We start from the raw sequence: 23,175 nt of genomic DNA on the forward strand, positions 1-23,175 counted from the left end.
TAAATGAATTTCTATGGTTTCAATGTTGCAGACAAAATTTCACTGCACAAAATACTGTGGTCGTCCTCGTCCCAAACCATGTTGATCCTCATTACAGGTCAAGGCCGCTTTAATTTTTTTTTCTGGGTTTTGAAGATGAGACCATGTCGCGTCATGTCCATGTTGGCAAATATACATAATTTGGCTGCTCCTATCAAGAGAAAGATTTGTGCTTAAAATACTGTCAGCAGCAACAACATACAGCATCCGCTCATTGTATTTATATTTATTCAATTTATACAATACAACTTTAGACAGGCAGCTATTTACTCTGCTTAATAATTATGCTTAAATAATTATTTCTTAAGTGTGTCTGATGTTAGTTGTACTGTATTAGCAATGTTTTTCCCTTCTGTCCACAACTCAGATCTGCAATGCATTTTTATACCACACAAACAGCCGGTTAAAAAACACAGCTTAATGACTCTATCTGGAAAAATAAAGTCTGAGGAGCATTCACCATTTACAGATCGGCATCAGAAGGGTTTATTCAGTGATAATCCTAAACCATTTAACTCAACTAACTTTACTCACTTTGATGGTCAGACAAACCTCTCTGACCCACCTACGGATGGTAAGGGGATATAGGATGGAAGGTTAATTCACAAGGGCAGTGCGGTGAAGCGACATGTGAGGACAGAACGTTGGTATAAAGAGTGATAGAGAAGCCCACGTGGAAAGCTTCAAAGATTTTAAATAAATAAATAAATCTCCCAGTCCTTTCCATGTTCATTTATTATTTTAGCTTTGGCTTTTGATATAGGACACAAAACAAATTTTCAAATAACTAAAGAATGGGAATCAATGCATCATAAAAATAAAATAAAATAAAATGTAAACTCTGGTATTGTTCATTGAAGAGTCACATTCGTCTTGTCCGTGTTCAAAACAGGCTGGAAAAAACAACAATGGAGGGTTAATTGCATTTGTCCCAAGTGCTTTAATTGTGACATGGCACAGGATATGCCATACTGTATACCATACTGTAGCCTGTTACACCCGATTAGAACCAAAGCTTTTCCACTCACATAGGACATAGTTCAGAATCCTTAGAACCCTTTCCTCTGCCATCTGCTGGTTAGGGGTAAGTGGATAAGGTCATAATCCTTTTACAGTCGATACATTTAAAAAGAGCAAGGCTAGGGGAGATTTCCATAACAGCAAAACGTGTTACTAGTGTCCTAGAAGATTCTTCACAGCTGGGAAGTGGTGAGGTAATGAAAAGAGACTGGGGGGATAAAAGAGAGATTATGACAAATAAATGATAAGAGCCGGAGGACTGCAAGAGTAAAGGACCAGAAAAGATTGAAATGAGAAATTAAAAAAGTGTAGGAATAAGGGTGCACTGAAAATGGTAATGCATAAGAATTGGCTTTTTTTTAAGTCAAGTTTCAGTAGACTGGCTTGCTCCATGCGTAGCCCCCCTTTTTCTTTTTTGCTTCTGAAATGATGTATTCTTTGAGTTGTACAGCTCTCATGAGCTTGAGCAGCAAATCAAATATTCTGTGTAATATTTGAATCTTGAGAAACTTCAAAACTTCCGACTACAGATATTGAGAAAGTAAAACGTCCTTTCACTGTTTTGAAACATTTTAAACTAATTCAAAAAAGTTTTTTATTTTTTTTTATTTTTTGTGACACACAGAGACCCTCATATGTTGTGTAACTACGTGAAAAAATCACATAAAACTTTTTCTCTGTTTGTGGGAAAATATTGATCGCCCCTTTCATTTTTCACCCAGGGCAAAATTGAATTCTCTGCCTTGATAATATTTGCCTCCCTTGAACAAATCAATTAATCTGTCCCTCCTGACTTCCTCTCTGACTCGCTGAATTTTTCGCTCTGTTGTCTGAAGAGGCCAGCACTTAAGAAAGCAGCTGCCTAACCCTATTAAGTTCTTCTGCAAAAGCCTGTTTCTTTGGACTCCATTCAACTGTAAGAGCGTGTTGGGAATTTATCCAGTAACTCCTTCTCCCTGACATCTTTACAATATATTACATAATGATCCAGGCACCACTGCTTCAATTACAAACCAGTACAGTGGTTTTAACTCATTTAAACAAGCTCTACCTGAATAGTCTTGAAATCTCTCCGATATTTAGAGAATAACAGAAATGAAGCAATGAAGAAAGGGAATATAGAAGGGAATGGTGGACACTCGGTGCAGGGGCTTTGTTCTTACATCTGCACTTACACTTTTCACCACAGGGGGACACTAAGACAGACAAACACAGTCTTATTCACCTTATAATGTGTAGCCTTTTATTCAGTTTTTATTTACATTTTGCCCTTTGTCAATTAATGTCAACAAGTGTGAAGCTTTTTGACTGGACATTTAACAAGTTTTATTATAACCTGCTTATTAACTTATGGTCTTTATCTAAAGAATAAATGTTCATTTCTCAAAAACAATGAAAAATATAATTAATCTGCAAAAATCTCCATCAAGTATTAATCAGTGTTATTTTATGAGTTTATTAACTAGCCAATTTTTTATTTTATTTTTTTTCTTGCTCCATTCAGCAATGACTTAAACTGACAGAGCCAATAGATAGAATGACAGGTAGTAGTAGTAGTAGTAATAATAATAATAATAATAATAATAATACATTATTATTATTACTGTTACACAAATGATTATATCAATAATAATACTAACAATAATAATACATTTTCAAATGACAAAGGTAATTACATTTAAAACAATTGAATAAAAAGCAGCCGTACTGGAGAATTAATCAAATGAATCTGATAGTGAATAAAATATACCAGGTCTGTCTTTGTGTGGCACATGTCTCAATCAAATACTGCCCTCCCATGGCTTAACCGTGTAACCATCAATACAATGCAAAGGGGATTTTTATTCTTTGTTGATGATATATTTTGTTGCTAAAGGACACCCAGGTGTCTTAGTCCTGAACTGTGCAGTCGAACACAGCCAAAGCACTAAAAAAAAGACACAAATATTTGTACAAGCAACAGTGCACCGTGCAGCCTGTAGTCTTGGCTTCACTCTTGATGTTTCTATATTTACAGGATAGACTACATGATGCTTTCACATATAGATGGATAGAGAAAGAGCAAGAACTTAAACTTTCTTTTTCAGTGCTGAAGTCTGAACTTAGACCTTCATTATAGATAGGCAGCCAGACGGGATTTTCAAAAACACAGAACCTTGATGAATTATTAATAACATCAAGACTGCAGGGTCTTGGGGCAAACACACAAACGCTGTTGATTCTCTGCTATTAAAGTTTAATGTTCTATCAGCACTGTAATGTAGAAGATGGTGTGACCAGAGAGAGGAGAAAATAACAGAGAGAGAAAATAAAGGACTCATCAGTTGAATGTTAGAGGCCACGCAGAATCTCAAGAGATACAGGAGCAGGAACATCTGTGTTTTTAGGGCTTGAGAGAAGAAAGGGAGCAGGGAGACCACCTGCAGGTGTGTTTGAGCATATGCACATGCAGGTGTGTATGTTTTGGAGGGGTTCCTCTCTCACCTTTCCCCAGGGAGCTGGGCTCTCGCGCAGGGAAGACAGGATCTTTTATCTTGGCTGATGCCCCAATGAATCAGAGTGACAGTGATGGAGACCCCAGTGGCCAGACCCTCATATAGACCCAACTCTCCCATCTGTCATTATTAACCCCTACTGAGGGAGAGTTTTGAGATTTAACCACTATTTCTAACTATTTATTCAAACAACACGAGAGAAAAATAAAACCATTTCTTGAGGATTATCGTGTCTGCACAGCAGCTCGACAGAGAAAGATACAACAAGAAAAAAATTTCTCTACAGTAGCTGTAAGTCCAGAAAGTTGACCTAAAGTTGACAAACTATAACTTTTTTTTTTTTTTTTTTGCAAGGCCTAATTGATTCTTTGCAACAATCTGATTGATCGTTGAGTGCAAGAGTGCTGTAACGTTACATTTACAAAATCAGAGCAATTTGGAATTTCGAATCAGGCAAAATTTTTCTTACACATATTTACATATTTTGAATATCAGGCTGCTTTCTGAATTCGGAGACTGAATTTCCCAATGAATTCTATGTCATTATGTAAATCATTTAGTATCATATAAAATGTTATTAAAATTAACTATTGAATCATTCATGTTCACAATCTGCAGTATAACCTTCTCAATTTCTATGAGGTTCAGGCCTTCTTAATGATCCACCAGCCACAGTTCACTCACAGTTTCTTTACTGCTATCAAAATCCACAGATCTTTTCTTGGCATGCAGTATTAGGTGAGCTGAAATCCCAATACCCCACTCTATTTCTCTTCTCCACGGGCTAATTTATTGCTCTCAGCAACTGAACTTTCACACTATTTGCCTGGCAGGCAACATCAAGTCTGCACACTGTACAGGTTATGGGTGTGTGTGCACATTTATCACACAGAATAAGGCTCATTAAACGTGGCGCGTGGTACCACAGAGAGCAATTAGCCTATAATGCAGCTTCCACCTGCCATTCCTCTATGCCATGCTATAAGCAGGTAAAACTAATTGCTAACATCTAATATCAGAACAAACTTATGAAAGCATTTATTATGTATCCTATTATCTAGTGCACCCAAGTCATTTTGGAAGGTTAACGTTCAACATGTGGTTCATGATCGTAAATAAGAAACAATGATTCACCTGCATGCAGACTTGTCACATTTAAACTGAATCAATAGGTAGTGAAACCTTCCTTCCTTTCCATTTCTTCAAAAAAACTTGGAAGTGAAAAAAAAAAGTGAGAGGATTGGGGAAAATAAATTCTGAAATAGGGGAGAATTATTGCCCCCCTGAGGCCCAGCCCCCCTTCGCTTTTCTTCTGAAATCCATTTGGCCTGGTCCCCCCATTAGGCTGGCTGTCAGGCAGTGGATGCTGGGATGGGCGGCAGTGTAGAGAGAGAGGCAGGAATGGAATGAATTTACCCGGTCATGTAGACAGACTCAACCAGCAATCCATCAGTGGCAATAGCTTCCTGTCAGAGGGGGGTGGGGCAAGAGGAGGAGACACACTGGGTCATCGGAGCATCTTCATTCTCTAGTGGTTTGTATGCCTTTGGGAGATGGTAAGCATGGGGGTCTGTGGAGCAGGTTTGAGTGTGCACATTTTCACAATGTATACTTTCCTAATAGGCCTGCTGATGGGAAACTAGTGAATGAAGGAAAGACAGAGTCCAATTATCCCCTTATGGTGGGCGCCTTTTTAGCAAGCCAGATAACCTTTGACCCCTTTGTCTTTGCCCTCAGGGCATAACAGCTCTTGAACATACACTCAGTGCATCTGAGAGCCCAGAGAAAACACACACTCACCAGAACCTAATGGACTTCATTACTTTGTCTTGTCAATGCCTAGTGTTGGCAAGCTACGCCTATTAACATGGTGTTTACAGTATGTCTTGTGCTGACTGTCTTCTGCATTCATTATGGCAATGAATTCCCTGAAACAAGCTTGTGACAGGTGAGCAAATACCAAAATAACTGTCCATAAGGGATCTATTTGACATGCCTTAAATAAGGTGAAATGAGCCGATAGTGAATTTTTCAATGCTCTTCTTTATTTAAAACTGGCTTCCCATGCAACATTGAACAGATTTAACTGCATCATGGAAAAAATTTCACTTTTTTTTTTTACTAAAGAAGATCCAAGTGAAGCATTTAATAGATCTTTAGAGACCAACTACTTTTACATCTGCACTCCAAGTTCAAGAATATACTTTTCTATTTTTATTGTTTTACAGTTTCACTTCTGCAGAGAAGTTTTACACTTTTGATATTCAGTGTTGTAGTGCCATTTGTCCAAGCAATGGAAGACAGGCATGTTTTAAACTGGCTTAAAAAAAGTTGTTTTTGCATTGTTTTGCACTGGCAGTTGTAATTCCATTACAGATGAAAAACATTCTGTTGGATGCAACACTATTATTCATTTGCTGTTAGCAACATCTGTTTGGTAGATCCAACTTAATGATTTGCATGAATAAATACAAGACGCATGCCGAGTTACTTTAAAAAAGAAATCTTTATTATTCATAAGGTAGGATTAACAACAAACATGCGTCTTACCACAACAGAAAAATGTAAGATATTGCACTGGTTTAACTCTAGCAGATTTTTCTTTTTCTTTTCACTCGTGTCTGTACAACCACATAGTCTCCTTTAGTCTTGGACAAAGCATGACTGACACACGGACAGTGCCCTAAATCCATGACACCAGTTTCACCATTGACTCCCATGTTAGTGCCAGGTCTTAAAATACACACAGTATAGTCATTGTCCCATTCCATCTGTGTCACGTCTAAGGCAGTGGCCATTGCACACCAAATAACTTCAATTATGTTTATATTAAAGACACTCAGAACACCAGACCTAAAAATATTTACATAAAAGTAAACCATCTCATCTGTGCTGCCATTTGGGTCAAACACCAACACACACAGACATTAGGAGGGCAGTGGTTGGACATAAGAGCCTATATGCGTGTTTATGGTAGGCAGATGTAAGTAGTGCATGTATGTGTGCTCCAAAGTTTTTTTTTTTTTAGATCATAAAGAGCCAAGCTATACCACAGGTGAGAGGTGGCGGCTAAATTTGCTCTAGACGGTGTGTGAGATTACATTTCACTAGTGCGTGCATGGTGGCATGTGGCTGCGGGACATTGATGGATGACCACCGCAGGCTTTCTGAAACCAGACTTCACCTCAACAAATAGCCCAACCATCATCAACATCCCCATCACGTACACGAGAAAGCAGTTAGCGTTCACTTTTACAGCCCAAGGCAGCTCACGAAAAGGGAGCAGAGATGAATTTAACATTTACATACTGTTTTCCATTTTTGTCAAGAGCACAACGGGTAGAATGTGAAGCAGGTCTTCAGAGACTATGTGTAAAAAATTAGTGAAAAACTAAATACTAGGCTAATCGAGTGAATGCAACGGTTTCTTGACACAATGTCTTTACACCCTGTAAAATCTCAAATGCAATGCAGCCAGAAAGGAAATCACTAGTGGTCTGCCATCATCTAAGCTACAAAATGTGCCTGAGCATTCACACTACACGTATGACACATTATTTAGACATGATGCACTAGAGTGTGCGGTTTACAAATGATCTCTCAAAACACATGTAAACATTTAAGGGCAGTTTCTATAAGCCCTCCCAATTTAAGTTTGGGTTTGAGAATGATAACTTTGGAGTGGGATTCAGTTGTAGGTCAAAACTTTTGGACATAATGGTTAAGCGTTGTTCTTAACTGTATATTTACGCCTTGACCACTAGTGCGTAGGATCGATGAAAGTTCTCTAGACCCAACAGGTCAAACACTCTAACAAACCCCACTGCCCACAGATGCATTTCCAACTTCATCCAAATGCCATTCTCGCCACAAGTGCATTTTTCACTGATCATGGTGCCCAGGTTAATTAAGTTTTTCAGGAATTAAGCTTCAGGCTGCAGTGCGATCAACAGCTCCATTCCTTAAAGAAGCATAAGTGTGCAAGACATCCATTCACATTTTATATGGACAAAACATGAATAAGGTTATAGAGTAACTGTACATACTATCATCATGTGACTCAATCACAATCAGTTATAAAGACCAACTAAAAACACTTTTTTGACACCTTTCTATGTGGTCAAGGTCAAAAGGAGGGCAGGAGTATGTTGGAAAGAGCCTTTTAGGATTGACTTGTTCTTAGCAACTAGACATTTTACTAGGAGCAAGTGTTGAACATTAAGAAAAAAGATGTGGGAAACAATGTAAACATAATACAGACAACTAACTGATTTTGATTATAAATGTAAAAGGTGGTTAAAAAATTAAAGTTCCACAGGTTAACCTTTAAATACATTAAAGTGTTAACATTATGTCAAGGTAACTTGAAAACGTACCACAGTCTCACTTACTGGTCAAACCCCTCAAGACCCCAACTGGGATCTAACTGGATACTGTATTTATTAGTTTTCATATTATTGACACACAAAATAAAAAAAGGGTTTGTGCAAATACATCTTTGCCTGGTATATGACAAAGGGCTGAATCAGACAGAGCTGATATGGCAAAGATAGGACACCAGTCAAAAACACACTCCCACTGTCTAGGGCATAAAACGAACAAATAACAGCCTTTTTAAATATGCATTATATAAGAACCCACACAAGAAACACTCAAACATGCTTCTGTACACAGACGCACACACACACACCAGAGGCAAGTCTGCTGAAATAGAAAAACAAAAAAGCAAACAAATATACAGAGACAACTGCTAATTGGTCCAGATTTTAAAATGAGATAAAATAAAACACGCAAGCTGATGAACAAAAAATAAAATGGTCCGCTTGAAATTCTGAACAAAGGCGAAACCAAACAAAATCTACACATAATGATGTGCAAGTTACAAGTAATGTCTTGAGCTAAAATGTAGCTTGCCAACATTACGGAGATCTGAATGATGGCCAAAGATCACATGATTTATTATACAGAGTCATTCCAAATAATTTCTAAAATGTTTATTTCTTATTAGAAACATTGAGTAACTTGTACAGAGGTCATTAATGTAATTAATGGCCATCATTCTCCCCCACTATACATCCAAAATTTAGTTACCATATACAGTACAACATTCGTGATGACTGCCAAAGGGAAAATCTCAGGTTGAATTTTCATAGACATACATCTCACAGCTGTCCGACAAAATTAAAAGCTGACACAAGTGCAAGTGAGAAAGACAGAAAACGCAGACTGGTTTTTCTTTACTGTTTGATCCTACAAGTGTGATGAAATCAACTTTGTTTGTTTGTGAACATTGCTCGGGATACGCTACTCTTATTGCTGCAATATGTCTTCCTTCAAAGATGAACAGGCAGAAAGAAATACAAATGAAATGCTGAGGTTTTGTTTTAAGGCACCACTATAACTACTATAAGAGAAGATTCTTTAAGTAATATAAACATAATATGAAGAGGTAATATACTGTAAGTGGACACGGTTTCTGTCTCTCAAGGCCCAGACCCAAGCAATTTTCCAGGTTTTCTAACTGCTAAGAAAAATCCTCAAAAACGAAGGAACAAGAAAATCTAACAATTATTAAGCCTCAGTTATTAAGTAAATGGCAGAGCATAGAACATTCTGAAATTAAGCTGTTGAGATATTCTGTAAACACATCCATCTCTTCCCTCAGTCTCATCTTTCCAGTCATTTCACAGGGATATTGAAATTAAACAGGACAACTGCTTTGTGTTACAATGTGTATTTGTCAGTCATAGGCAAGTTAAACGAAAGCTGGAGAAAATGGGTCTTTCGGCAAGACTGCTACGTTGTCTTGTTGGATTTGTCTCGTGAAGTAGTGGAACTAGGCTTTGATTGGGCCTGAGATTGTGCTTCAGACCTAGGCCTTGGTGCGGTGCCACTTCTCGGAGTCCCTGGTCTATCCTGATGTTCTTCTCCAGCTTGGGAGTTTGGAGGAGTTGGCTTTTTGGAAGTCCCTGGGACCTCTAAAGATCTCTGTGAAGTTGAGACGTGCTCAGATTTAGATGATGTTTGTTTAGAGGGAGATTCAGTCAGCAGTGAAGACTGGGAGCCGGAAGCAGCAGATGGGCTCAAGTGGACAGGAGAATCAGAACGCTCCAGACGACATTCTTTTATCTTTGGGTGGGTGGGATCTGTCTGGGGATGCTGGTCCTTTGTCCGCTCTGACGCCTCTTTAGTACCTGGGATGTTGAGTTTGACAGGGCCAAGCACACTCTTAGCCACAGTGGCCAGTTGAGACACGACTTTGTCCATTCCACTCTCAGAGGGAGTGGATGGAGAGGATGCAGCAGCGGCAGCTGCAGCCTGTCTGCGATTGTCAGCCTCCTTCATTTCCTTGGTGATGCCTCCAGTTGGTGTGGTAGAAACAGGGATATCCCTGGTCATTCCAGAAGTTGTGCTAGACTCTATTTTACCACTGGTCTTGGACCTGGGCTCAGAAGATTTGGGGGTTCTCCGGGGATCCAGTGGAGGTATGGCAGGTTTGACAAATGGGTCTTTGCTAACAGAGGTAAAGGCACTACCATGGGTGCAAAAGGTGCTGGATAGAGGGCTGGGTTGAGACGGAGAAGGCCTTACACTGAACTGAGAGTCCTGTGCCTTTGACTCTTTCTTTTTTGACTCTTCAGCTAGTGTTGAACTGGAGCCTTGGGCCACAATACAGGTTGTAGGATTCTGTTCTGGGGGCTTGGCTGTACCTTGCATTGACAGTGAGGCTGAAGTTTGTGTCTGAGATTGAGTGGTACTTTGGCTTTGTATCTGCAGTCCTATGCTGGGCTGAGGTAAGCCTGGGGGTGCAACCATTGAGGGCAACAGTCCCAGTGTTGGTGGAGCTGCTGGTCCCATCCTGATGGTATGGGGAGAGGCCATTACAGTAGTAGGCCTCAAGACATGGCTTGGAGGAACATAGCTTGTCCTACGTCCATCTTGGCTATCTTCCGACCCTTCATCTGTCTCATCCTCTGAGGAGTCAACCTCATGGATGGCATCCTGTTTTTGAAGAGACTCTCGACGCTCAGCGCGATCCTGGCGTATGGCAGACAGCTTGTCTTTCAGTTTACTCTTCCCAGGAACAAGTCCCAGACTTCCAGTTCCAGACTCAGGACCTTCTTGCCTGCCCAGTTTACGAACTGAACCTTTCTGCAGGCTGCCCTTTTCTGCGGGAGACACTCTTCCTCCCATTAGATTCTCACTGGCTGACTCCTGCAGGCTCTGTAGACTGGGGTCTCGCTGCAGCATCTCTTTTTTAAAATCTGAATGTGAGGTATCAAGACTGTGTTTGCGGCTGGCACCAACTGGCAGCTTTTTATCAGCAGCAGAGGAAGGAGAAGGAGATGAGGAGGAAGAAGAAAGAGAGGATGCAAGCTTCTCAGCTGATTGGACACGCTTGAGCAGAGGAGAGCGAGGAGGGTCTGCACTCTTTGGGCGGGATATCTGTCTTACTAATGGAGGTGAAGAGTGGAGTTTGACAGGGAAAGACTGGCCTATTGAAGAAGTGATGAGTGAGTGGCTAGACAGGGGTGAAGGAGATCGCTGTGGGGAGGTGCTCTGAGGGGTGGGCGATGGTGTACGAGCCAGAGGGGATAATGGGATATTGCCTGCAGACTTCCGACGGGGTGAGCGATACTGGCGCTGTAGTTTGGGAGCCAGACCATGCAAGGAGCTTGGTCTTATCTGACCAGAACTGGCAGGAGAGTTTGGCACACTGGAGCTAGGTGAGCTACTTTGGGATGAGTTCCCACCAACTGCATTAGAGAAAGAGAAAGTTTATGATTATGATTTGATAATGGGGAACTAATTACAATATTGTATGTAGATGACAATGTTAAATGAAATGAGAACATGATTTGACATGACATTACATGCATCAAAATCATATTGGCATTAGTTTGTATGGAGCTTCACCTGAGTGGGCAGAGTCAGGTGTGGAACGACAGCCCTGTGTGGGTGAACGAGGGGACATGTGCGTAGGAGACCCTGGGACACTTTCACCTGATGAGACTGAGCGGTTCAGAGAGGACAGGCTACGACTGGTGTGGAGAAGGGTCGCCTGCTTGGTGATCTTCCGAAACAGGGAGTTCCTCTTCTTACTGTGGATATACAAGTATATAAAAACCATAAATGGGACAGCAAATGTAAGTCTGAGGAACTGAAATGGGAAGAACTTTGTGTGATTTAAGTTTTTGGATTTGACGATAAACGTTAGACTTCACCTGTCTTGTCCTTCTCTGGTTTTGGTTCTTTTGTTGCGCCGGGCCATTTTGGATTTGTGGCTGGTTTTGCGTGCAGGGCCAACTTTAATTGATGTATTCTCAAAGGACGTTGCAGAAATGGACACCTTACTGCCGCTCTGCAAAATAAAAAGTAATTAATCTGAAAATCTATCATTTCTAAAGCAATGATGCTCATCAGATTAGGGCTGCCAATTTACCTTGAGAATGAGCTCTACAACTTCTGTATGCACAAGTCCATGGACAGGCTCTCCATTAACATGCGTGATGAGATCTCCCTCTCTCAGTCCAGCCTCATGAGCAGGTCCCCCAGTTTCTACGTGCTGCAAAGTCACATGTTAGAGCACTCAATACTCGGATTGGGTATCATTTGTTTTTTTTTTACAATACTGGTGCCAAATTTATACTTTTTAAATAGTAACAGTGCCTGAACCGATACTTTATTAAAAAAAAGAAAATGGATTGGCCATTATTGAGCGCTATAAACACATTTAATATACGTTTCATTCATAGTAGATGCGAGAGGGCCCCCTTGCACAGAAACTCCACATGTGCATCACAGAAGGAATAAAACTCAGTAAATCCCTAATATGTACAAAGGCATTGCTATCGCTGTAACTGAGTAAATAGAAGATATAAATATTTTGAATGACAAATCAAAGACAATATACATTTAACTGCGACAATGTAGTTCATTTGTGTTAAGTCATCTTTGGCATTTTCATCATAATTAAGTATATTTATAATCCATTGCTAATCAACAGACTTTTTACCATATGCTTTTTTCAGTACTGTGAATATTTTCTGCCTCATTCTGTGACAAGAAGCATCACATCAGATCACAAAAGGAAGCAGTTGTGGAGTAAAAATGTTATAGTGTTCTCTTTTGTTGGACAACAGATTTAGAAACAATTCTCACTGCAAGTCATTACAAGGGAAGTTTAGCTTTAAGCATTTTAATTTAAGAATGTTTAGCTTAGCTAGCTAACGGTATCTACCTGCTGCCATTAAAGCAAGTATAATTGTTGCGTTCATGTGCTCCTTGGATGCTCTCATTTGCCGAGTTGTGCTTTTAAGTCAGGATGTGAAAACAACATAGACACTTGCGTTATATTTCAATCGATCGCTCAAGTTTTTAAGTGGCACCGAAATGAGGTACTGAACTCTGCGTTCTGATTCGGTTCTAGTACATACTGGTTACATATGCGTTTCGGTACCCAAATTGATGCAGTCTAACTGCATCATGAAGAATAACAGAATCTGCCATACTCACCCAGACCATATGGTGCACAGTATATATGTCTGTGTCTCCCATGTAAACCCTGATGGCACGCAGGGTGAAACCATATTTCTTGCCTGCTCGGTGGATGACTATGGCAGGTTTGACACTAGAGACAGCTGGGGACAGGTCTCGGCTGGGTGAGGAGTCACGTGATGAAGGGTTGGATGAGAGAGAGTGAGGGGACATGGGACTGGCCAGAGGAGAGGCACCGTGGTGATCTGAAAGAAAAAAGAAATAATGCTACAGTTAAAGTGTGACAGTCCATCACATACATGTTTAGAGATAGAGACAGCCAATCCAAACAAATGACTAGTAAGACATGGTCCATATTGGTCATGGTACAATATTTATATCAACAAATCATAAGGATAGCAGAAGAATTAGGATTGTTAACCTATCGACATATGTCATCCTGTTGTTTAGGAACCAACAAAAGAAAAAATTTTGCATGGCAAAACCAAAATGATCATTGTGACTATTGACTTTACCAGCAGGGATCATAAGTGAGAGGGTAGTCGCTGAAGCGGACTTGATAACTTTGTTAAGTGGACGTGATGTGTGTTTCTCTGTATCTCCTGAAAGCAGTCTGTGACGAGCTCTGCGAGCTGCCAAATCACTGATGGCTTTAGGAGTAGAGTTTTCAGATCCTTCAGCACTGTAGCGAGAAGCTCGATCCAACACGTCACCAGAACTACCAGCTGAAATCACACAAAAAATTAGCAGAGATACTACTACAGAAAATAGCAAACTATCAGAATGGCCCAATATAGTGTAATTTAAAATAATAAATCGACACTCACAATTAATCTCATTAAGTCTAGGGCCTGTCTTAAAAATATTTGTAACAATTTTCCACTAAAGTTAGAACAGATACAATTCAAGACTAACGTGTGACTGTGGACTGGCTGATCTGGCTGGAAGTGGAGCCTGGTGTTGTTGGCGATTCATCCAGCCTGAGTTCTCTCTCCACAGGGAGCTCTGGTATGGCCTGAGGCAGATCTTCCCCACGAGGGCCCCTCACGGGGGTCTTCCTGCCCCCCACACCACCATCCTCTTCGCTGGAAATGGCAAATCGAGGCATTTCGATGATGGCCGAGCAGCAGCGTCGACGTACGGTCAGAGGCGGGCTGGAGTCGCTCTCGGTGTGAGATGACTCAGAAACAGAGAGTCGCTTCCTTAGGCTACAAAAGCCCAAATGTCCAGTTCATTACACCATGTTGAACAAAAAGTGAGTGTATTTTTCAAAGATACATGACTAAGAAATCTATTATTTGTTCATCAGAATCATTTCAGGTTATTCACTCACATCTCAGGTGAGCCCACCAGCCAGCTCCGGTCTCGAGACTTCAGGCCACTGAGACTATCGATACGCTCTCCTCCCTCTTCACTAAGACTGCGCTTAGTGGGAGGAGGGGTGCGCTTCTCTTCATGCAAGGAAAGACGCTCCATACTACTATATACCTGAAAAAGGCAGACCGACAGGTAGAGATGAAGAGGAGAAGACAGATTAAGTTAAGGCAAACAGAAACAGAAGAAAAAGCAATACTGCAGTACTTTTGCTGTTGTTAAGAGTGTTAGCATGTGTTACTTCACACCTTGCTGAATCGTGGTGAACAGGAGGAAAACTGACGGATCTCCAAATGGTCATCATCATTTGTGTCATCCTCTTCCTCTGAGTCTACGTGATGATACCGATCTGAGCGTGCTAGAGAGTTGAAGAAAAAAATTTCAAATAGGGTTTTAGAAAATATAGGCCCATGTGGTGTGCATCTGTATTACAGGTAGAGAATAGAGTGTCTTGTTATCAATTACTCTACAGTCTCTGCAGCCTGAATACATACTGTCAAAGTAGCTAGTGTCATCCTCCGACTCCAGCTGAGGAATAAACTCTGCCTTCTGCCTCAGGAGACTGTTCCAGTCCAGATCAGTAAAGAAACGGTGCTGTTTCACCTCAAACGCACTCCCTGTGAGACAGGGAGAGAGAACATCTCTTCAAATATTTCTCAAAAACAGAGATATAGGATAACATTTAAGTCTTCTTTCTGTTCAGGTTTATTCATGCACTATTAATCTCAGCAGACAAGTCAAGTCAAGTCACTCTTTTAAGACATAACCAGAGGAAGTCAAAGTCTGTGTAAGTAAGTTTGAGTTTGTGTGCTAGAGGACCTGTTCCCAGACGCTCCAGAGGGTTTTGCCGCAGTAGTTTGGAGATGAGATCCTGAGCATCCGGAGGCAAAGCTTCATCACCTTCTGGCCAGATTATCTCATCTATTGAACCACACATACCGAATCATATTTCTCAAAGTCCCCTCAACAACAGAATTAGGTTCACAGAGTTTTTTTTTTTAATATCAGAGTATTTTGATATCTTAGATTACACAAGAACAGTCCTAATTTAGGAGTGTATTAAGTTTTCCAAAATTAATTAAAGACTGGCAAAGCAGATTACACTGTTTAGAAAAGTGAGAGTATAATAATGATAAATTAATTAATATACCTACAAGTCAAAAGTTTGGGCACTTATGTTTGTATAGTGTAAACATCAAGATGAAGTTTTTAAGGAAATAATATTTTTATCACAAAATAGTATTTTTTTTAACACTAACCACTGATGACTTGTCCAAACAGTTCCTCAGGTGTATCCCCAAAAAAGGGAGCACATCCCACGAGAAACTCATACAAGATGACTCCCATGGCCCACCAGTCCACTGGCTTTCCATAGCCCTGCCTCAGAATGACCTCAGGCGCTATGTATTCAGGAGTACCACACACCTGTTGGAGAGAGAAAGAAAGAGATTTGAGATTTACACAGCTTCCTTTTAATAAATCAATAATTAACAATGAAAGAGGCAAATAGTCTCTGTACCTGCTTGTCCAGAAATTCTCGGGCGTCTTTTTCAATGTGGCCCTCATATAGATTGGTTGTTAAGCTCATTAAACCAATCTTGGACAGGCCGAAATCTGTCAGTTTGATGTGTCCCATTGAAGTAATCAGGAGACTGTTGAAAAACCCATTCTTTATTCAGACATCAGTGAATATGAAAAGGCCATCTATTTATCTAAAAAGGTGTCTAAACCAGCTTTTTTTTCCAACTTTTTTTCTGCCGCGGCACAGGCACACCACTAAGCATAAGCATCATCAGAGTTGGTATTTTGGCTTTATGTATGATCAGACACTTGCACCTAATTTCAGAAAATCATACTTAAATGGATTTAACAAAGTTTTTAACAACCAAATAATGGAGATCTGTGTTTTTTCATCATTAGAATGGCCACATCTGAAGCAGTTAATTAATCACATTACGTTTTGATCAGTTTGTAGGTTATAAAGTTTATTGTAGCTATATGGGTGCTCTGTTTCAGCTGTTGTTTAATACATTTGAACAAAATATCATGATATAAATAATGAACCACTATGCATAGGATATTTAAAACACAGAAAATATATTGGCTACAACTGGACAGCAAACGCTACAACTCTTCTCTGCTCTTTAACCCCCCTCTGGGAACCAAAAGTCGCATGGGTTGTAGTGGTGGGGTGTCTTAATATTGTAAATATTTCTGATTTAAACTGTGAAGGCAAGCCAGTAAATATCATACAAGCAACATGTAACATTTGTGTAAGACCTAACCCTATGCCGGTGAACGACTTTCACCATGAAAGTGAAAGTAAAAACTAACAGTGCTTTCGTCATCTGACGACGTACAAATTAACGGCGCACATTCTCTCAGAGACGACGAGAGACGAATCCCCTACTTAATATGCAATGTATAACTGTTTTAATTTATATCATTAATGTTTCTCTTGTAGCCCGTAGATAGTGAAAACAATGAGAAGAAACGTATTTCGTGTTGACAAGGTTGTTTTTGAAAGTGTTACCAATTTTATTTAAGCTTTAGACCTATAATTCATTGTAGGCTATAACAGACCTGTTTTAAAAGACATTTTAAAACATTTTCAATGAAGACTAACCTAAGCTAATAGCATAATCTTTTATCATCTTCCCAGTGTGTCAGTCATGCGGTGATGCGCTAGGAAATTATTGCAGAGCAAATTAATTGTAATATTCATTTAATAATAAAAGTAACCTAGTAATAATAGCCAAAATGTAACAAGCCTACATTCATTGGAAATTCAAATATACTCTTAATGACAATATTTAATGCTTTTGACAATATCTCTTGCTATCATCAACACATGATTTTCTTTTTTTCAACACAACCCCTCCTGTTATTTAGGGCCCCCACCCCCCCGCAGGGTGTGCCCTATGTTCCTATCCCCTATGCAACCATTTGCCATTTCATTGTGAAGTAGTAGTTGTCAGTCTGTGAGCTGTGTCATGGCACTTCATTCTGAATGAAGGTGGGGTGGAGTTATGAGGTTTGACTGGCAATCTGATGATCCAATGGCGTTAAGAAGTTCAGTCACAAGCTCTTTTGAATGCTTTTCATTGGTTAAATATTTGAAAACCCCACAAACAGACATAACGATGACCAATAGCACTGATTTTAAATAATAATAATCAAATATAATAGAGATAAAAAAGTTTCTGATAATTTTCCACGGCACACCGGACGACCTGTCATGGCACACTTAGTGCGCCGAGGTAAAAAAAGGGGTTGGGAAACACTGGTTTTAATCAAAGACAAGTGATCTGTTGCAGCCTAACAAGCATGTTTTATATTCGTATAAAGTAAAATGGAATTTAAAGGATAAATAAAGCCCCATAAATTGACGACAATGTCAATTACAGACACTGTGGTTTGGTGTTCCATGTACTTACTTGTCAGGTTTAAGGTCTCTGTGCACGATGCCGTAATTATGAAGGTATTCCAGTGCTAGAACAGTCTCAGCAAAGTACATGCGTGCCATGTCCACAGGCAGAGCCCCAATGTGCTTCAGCAAAGTGGCACAGTCCCCACCTTCAGACACACAAATAAACACTTTCAACTTCAGCATTACTGTGTTGTATCCTACACTGTAATCCTCCATGAACACGGTCACCCTCCACAAAGAGTGTTTCTTACCCTCCACATACTCCATAACCATACAAAGATGCCTCCTTGTCTCAAAAGAGCAGAACATGCTGACAACAAAAGGGTTTTCTGCAAATGTCAGGATGTCTCTTTCCACAAAGGCCTGCTGGATCTGGTTTCGCAGGATCAGGTTCTGCTTGTTGATCTTCTTCATGGCAAACCTCTGACGGGTCTCCTTATGCCTCACCAGAAACACAGCCCTGAGTGGAGAGAGTCATGTATTACTATTGAGCTTGAAACATCCTTCTCTATGACTCTATGATTATTGGTGGAGAGCCAATTAGATAATTTCAAATTTCAAAGGTCTTAGGTTTTTTATTCATTGCTGCAGAACTGAAATCCTAAAGTCTTACCCATAGGCTCCATTACTAATGAGTTTAATGGTCTCAAAGTCTTCCTCACGTGGAGTTTTAGTTTTGGGTTGAGGCTGAGGCTGGAGTGGTTGTACGGTGGCTCCTCGACTCTGCAGATAAACACAAGCATGTGGTCTTAGTGGAATGTTACTATATACAATCAATAGAGTCATTTAAGACTTCAAACCTATTAAAGACTCAAACCTATTGAAGACTCAATTGTATTACTCACATCTGTGGAATCTGTCTCTGTCTCTGGCGTTTCAGGGTTACCGCTGTCATAGCTGCTCAGCTGGGCCATTTCTAGAGAGCGAGAGTGAAAAAATTGAAAGAAAGCAAACAGATGTCATTGAAAAACAACATGAATGTCATTGGTTCCTGATTTATTACAACAAACCTAATAACAGAGTTGCTTCATACAATCCCAAAAAGCTTCTGGACACTTATGCCACACCTAAAAATGTATCAATGTATTAGATAACAAAATATCAAAACAAATATCATTTGTTTCTGCAGATGCCACATGGTCTGATTTTTATTTATTTTTGCATCTCATCCAATTTTTAAGTGTAGCCTAGTGTTCAAATGCTTTTGAGGCCACTGTAAGTAGCGTTCTTACCCTCAAGGGGGTCCCTGGTGAGGCCCAGCTGGCTGATGATGTATCGAGGGATGTCAGACTTGATGCACTGACCTTCTTTAGCATGACCCTCAGCAGCCTCTAACAGGTGGTAAAACTCTTCTGGATCAAACTCCTACAACACATAGGGTGAATTAGGGAGTATTTTAGGTTCATGATATGAATATTAAAATCTGACATCAACTCCCCAATCATTTAATTTATTAAGGTATTGGAATTTTTTTTTTGGTACACTTCTGATGCTGTCTGGAATAGATAGGTTTCAGCACATGGAATTTTTGGAATATCATGGAATTTAAAAAGGTATATTCCAGACATCGAAAGTGAGGGATTTATTTATTTATTATAAATAAAAAAATAAAATTGTGTGTGTGTGTGTGTGGGGGGGGGGTTGATATAAGGGATTTTTTTGTTTTCCAATTTCCATTTATCATAATGTATTTTGTGTGTGTGTGTGTTTTTTTTCATGCGTTTTGCCTATTGTTAAGGCTATTTTCAGCGCCATTTTATTCCCTAACCATTTATCAACTGTCAATCACTTAAGTCAAATGCAGTCACAAGGCTGTACCTTTTAACAAAGGTAAACATGCCAGGAAAAATATCAATTTCAAGAGCTTTTCTTGCAAAATGACCAATTCAAAAGCTGACAGAAAAGCAATAGTAAAGTTTGTAAAACTACCATATTTTTCGGACTATAAGTCGCACCTGAGTATAAGTCACAGGACCAGCCAAACTATGAAAATATATATATATATATATATATATATATATATATATATATATAGTCCGGAAAATACGGTACTATCAAACAAAGAAATATGGGAGAAGGAGAACAACAGCTACCTTTTTTCTGTTCATTACAAGTCATGGAAATTCAGCTTTTTAGTCAGGGAAAGTCAGGGAATTTGACTCTGAATGGGACTTTGATTTGGCTAAGAGTGGGAACCCTAAATAGATCAAACATCAAATATTTCAGAACTAAATTGTCAAATTATGATAAACGTATTACTTGTTTCTTGAATCCTGATTCCAGACAAATATTTATAATCATTATAATCATAGGACTTTTTGTAACAGGCTAAAAGGTCCTCTTATTTAGGGTCATTCACACAAATAGTTAAAATAATTCTACATATACAGTATTTTTTACAAAATATAATTGAAGAATATGAATAAAATAAGAACCAAACAAACGGCCCAGCAAGGGCCATTATTACTGTCCTTAATTTAATGAACACTTCAGAATATTTTTCATGTGCTTATTGAGGCAGGTTTGGGTCCAGGTGCCACACTGAGGTATTTGGGATGCATTGTGCACACATGAAGCAGAATAGTTTAACAGCTCATTGCTCTCTCAGCTGCTGGTCCTCCATCAGTGCTGAGCTGTACTGTATGTTGTCATACTACTGAATGCACCAGATTACTCAAAATACACATGTGGCCACAGACACGGAGCCCTGCTGCTTCTTGTGGTAGCCAGCTTTTGTGTTTACATGTTTTTCCATAATGTCTGGCTTGATTTAATTTTTTTTTTAACAATGCAGCAAATCTGACAAATCACTATGTATTTTGAAGCTTTACAATGTGGCCTTGATTTAAAATGCACATTCCTCAAGGCAAATCTAGCATTTTAATTATACGGTGCTTAGCATGTGCTTCATTAACTATGGTACGGCAGTTTGCTCTGAAGCCTCGGAACAAATAATGTCCAGATTAGACTCCTTTAAATTATCAGTGCTTACCAAACACTCCAGCAGACGGGCGGGTCGGGCGATGATAATCATCAGCTTTTTAACCAGCTGGGTGACAAATGTCACCTCCCCACTTTCTGAACGCTCATGAGCCTGGCAACAAACAGAAAAAAAAAAAAAAAAAACCGATTTGAAATAGCATACCAACATACTAATCACAGTATTCAGTGTGTACTTTTATGAAATGAACACTTTAATAATCTACATTTGTCAAAATGAGCAATACATATAAGATACATATTATAGCACACTGGGTGGAATATTATATACTACAATGTAATGCTTTTAACTTGACCTTCCGCTTTCCCAGTGACGAATGAGTCGGAAGCAATATCAGTGGAGATTTCTGACACTCAAAGCACTACAACAAGAGATAATTGAATGAGGTGTACAAAGAGAGTACATAAAAAGGAAGAGTGTAAAGCAGCAGAAAGGAGAGAGTTCATCAATAGAATAGAGAAGAGCCGTTCAGGGCTGATGGTTAAACAGCCGGCTGACAGTAATAGAGCCATCTCTGACAGACAGGACTGCCACCTCAGGGGATGTCTAATCAGCTTCTGAATTATTTATACAGGTAATGAAACTGCACACACTCAATATAATAAAAGGTCTCTGCACTGAGTAAATACACTATAGACAGACAGAAGTAACAGCAGTGAGAGATACAGGATGAGGGAGGGATATGGTTTTATCTTACCTTAAACTAGATAAAATGAGATACTCTATACTAAGTTTTATATATATATATATATATATATATATATATATATATATATATATATATATATATATATATATAGGGTCAATAGAGGATTCTCAGGAGTCCCCTAGGGCCAAACCTCATGGTGCCAGCCAGGTCACTTAAGTGACCCGGCCTTGAGATTGGCTCCTGGTGTTTTTAATGATGCAACCATGGGAGACTGAACGATACAGACTGGTCATTTAAAAAGGTAAAACTAGTCTGACCTTAAGACAAATGTCCAGTTTAATAAATAAAGCCTATTAACAAGAACAAAGACCTTATAGAAAGACAAACCAAAAGAAAAAAAAGAAGATGAATGGAACTGTTACTATAACATAGTACTATATGAAATAGAGATGCATGATATACCTGTACCATATCAGTTATAAGCCAGTAATAATGATTTTGTGTTAATTTATTGCTATTGCTCAGTATTAAATACATATTGCCAATAATTTAATTGTGCATATTTTCTAATATAAAATAGTGTAGAACTTTAAAAATTAGTAGATCATTAATAACTAAATTCTGTGTTTTATGCATAGACATATACTATATTTGAAATCTTTCTACAATTCACAATTTAAAGTAAACAAGAAGGTATCAGGCATAAAAATATTCTAGTCACAGTCCATGTTTTGAGTGTTAAATTGTCCTATCACTGGTGTGTCCACTATTCTACAACATAAAACAGCAGCTATCAGACTATGACCTTGACTCAATGCAACTCTTCAAAGTAAAAACAATCAGGAACTCAACTGTTAGATCCACATGGTTTCTGACCGCGCTCTGCTCCCAGCGCTCTAAAATCTGCTGAAGAACCTCCTCTTCCTCCAGCCGCCTCTGCCACGAAACGCAGGACATCCTCTCAGCGAGCGAGGAAGCGTTAAATGGAGAAGTCGGGAATGCTTTTCTGAGCGCACCTGCTGAAGATGCGGTTTATACCGCGATCCCCGTCTGGCCCACCTGTCACCATCGGCTCCCAAACTAAATCAGCCAATTAGCACGGGCTGGATGATGTCATCCCTACTCGCCTGAATGCCAAGTACGGCTGCGGTGATGCCACGGCGACTGCATGATACCATGATGTGCACATTTTCGATTCTGGTAGGCAACAGCTACGGGATGGTTATGGACAACCAACAGAAAGAGGGGAAAACCCGACCTGATCCCTCCCTTCCATTCTCACTCCCTCCCATTCTCTCTCTCCCGCCCCGCTCCCTCCTCTTGGGTGCCTGGGATACACATTCGTCACCAGTGGTGGTTACTGGAGTGTGAAATTAAAATCAGGAAGGTGCTGCAACCCCCCCCACAACAAACACACACTCTGGCACATTCCTACACACACATGATTTGTGGATTTGGAATGGGACCTCTGGGAGTCATAACACAGCCCCTATGGCAATGTAACTGAGCTAATCAAGACATCAGCGACCTGTATCCTGACTAATGCAGATGTGACAGGTGACCACAGACCCAACAGATGAAAGAACAATCGTCAGTGTACCCAATTCACAAGAGATAGAGTTGTTTATGACAGCCCAGCTGTCCAGAGACGACCTCTGCCCTGATGTGA

The 23,175-nt window shown here is 39.7% G+C and overlaps 1 protein-coding gene across 13 annotated transcripts in view; it reads right to left on the bottom strand.

Moving 5' to 3' along the window:
• Nucleotides 1-6,041: 6,041 nt before the first annotated feature.
• Nucleotides 6,042-23,175, bottom strand: part of LOC113100562 (microtubule associated serine/threonine kinase 2) — a 135,917-nt gene continuing 118,783 nt past the window's right edge. For all 13 annotated transcript variants that reach the window (XM_026265237.1, XM_026265241.1, XM_026265239.1 and 10 more), the window contains 19 exons: nucleotides 20,849-20,950; nucleotides 19,089-19,221; nucleotides 18,702-18,772; nucleotides 18,470-18,579; nucleotides 18,108-18,316; nucleotides 17,864-18,002; nucleotides 15,946-16,078; nucleotides 15,686-15,851; nucleotides 15,246-15,347; nucleotides 14,921-15,043; nucleotides 14,675-14,784; nucleotides 14,386-14,540; nucleotides 13,968-14,260; nucleotides 13,568-13,777; nucleotides 13,071-13,297; nucleotides 11,998-12,120; nucleotides 11,780-11,916; nucleotides 11,472-11,656; nucleotides 6,042-11,311 (listed from right to left, as the gene is read on the bottom strand). In XM_026265237.1, coding sequence (XP_026121022.1) covers nucleotides 9,351-11,311; nucleotides 11,472-11,656; nucleotides 11,780-11,916; nucleotides 11,998-12,120; nucleotides 13,071-13,297; nucleotides 13,568-13,777; nucleotides 13,968-14,260; nucleotides 14,386-14,540; nucleotides 14,675-14,784; nucleotides 14,921-15,043; nucleotides 15,246-15,347; nucleotides 15,686-15,851; nucleotides 15,946-16,078; nucleotides 17,864-18,002; nucleotides 18,108-18,316; nucleotides 18,470-18,579; nucleotides 18,702-18,772; nucleotides 19,089-19,221; nucleotides 20,849-20,950 — 4,689 coding nt within the window. In that variant the 3' untranslated portion in view covers nucleotides 6,042-9,350. The remainder of the gene's footprint in view (nucleotides 11,312-11,471; nucleotides 11,657-11,779; nucleotides 11,917-11,997; nucleotides 12,121-13,070; nucleotides 13,298-13,567; nucleotides 13,778-13,967; nucleotides 14,261-14,385; nucleotides 14,541-14,674; nucleotides 14,785-14,920; nucleotides 15,044-15,245; nucleotides 15,348-15,685; nucleotides 15,852-15,945; nucleotides 16,079-17,863; nucleotides 18,003-18,107; nucleotides 18,317-18,469; nucleotides 18,580-18,701; nucleotides 18,773-19,088; nucleotides 19,222-20,848; nucleotides 20,951-23,175) is intronic.

The sequence above is a fragment of the Carassius auratus genome, chromosome 6 (assembly GCF_003368295.1).
Source record: "Carassius auratus strain Wakin chromosome 6, ASM336829v1, whole genome shotgun sequence".
Lineage (NCBI taxonomy): Eukaryota > Metazoa > Chordata > Actinopteri > Cypriniformes > Cyprinidae > Carassius > Carassius auratus.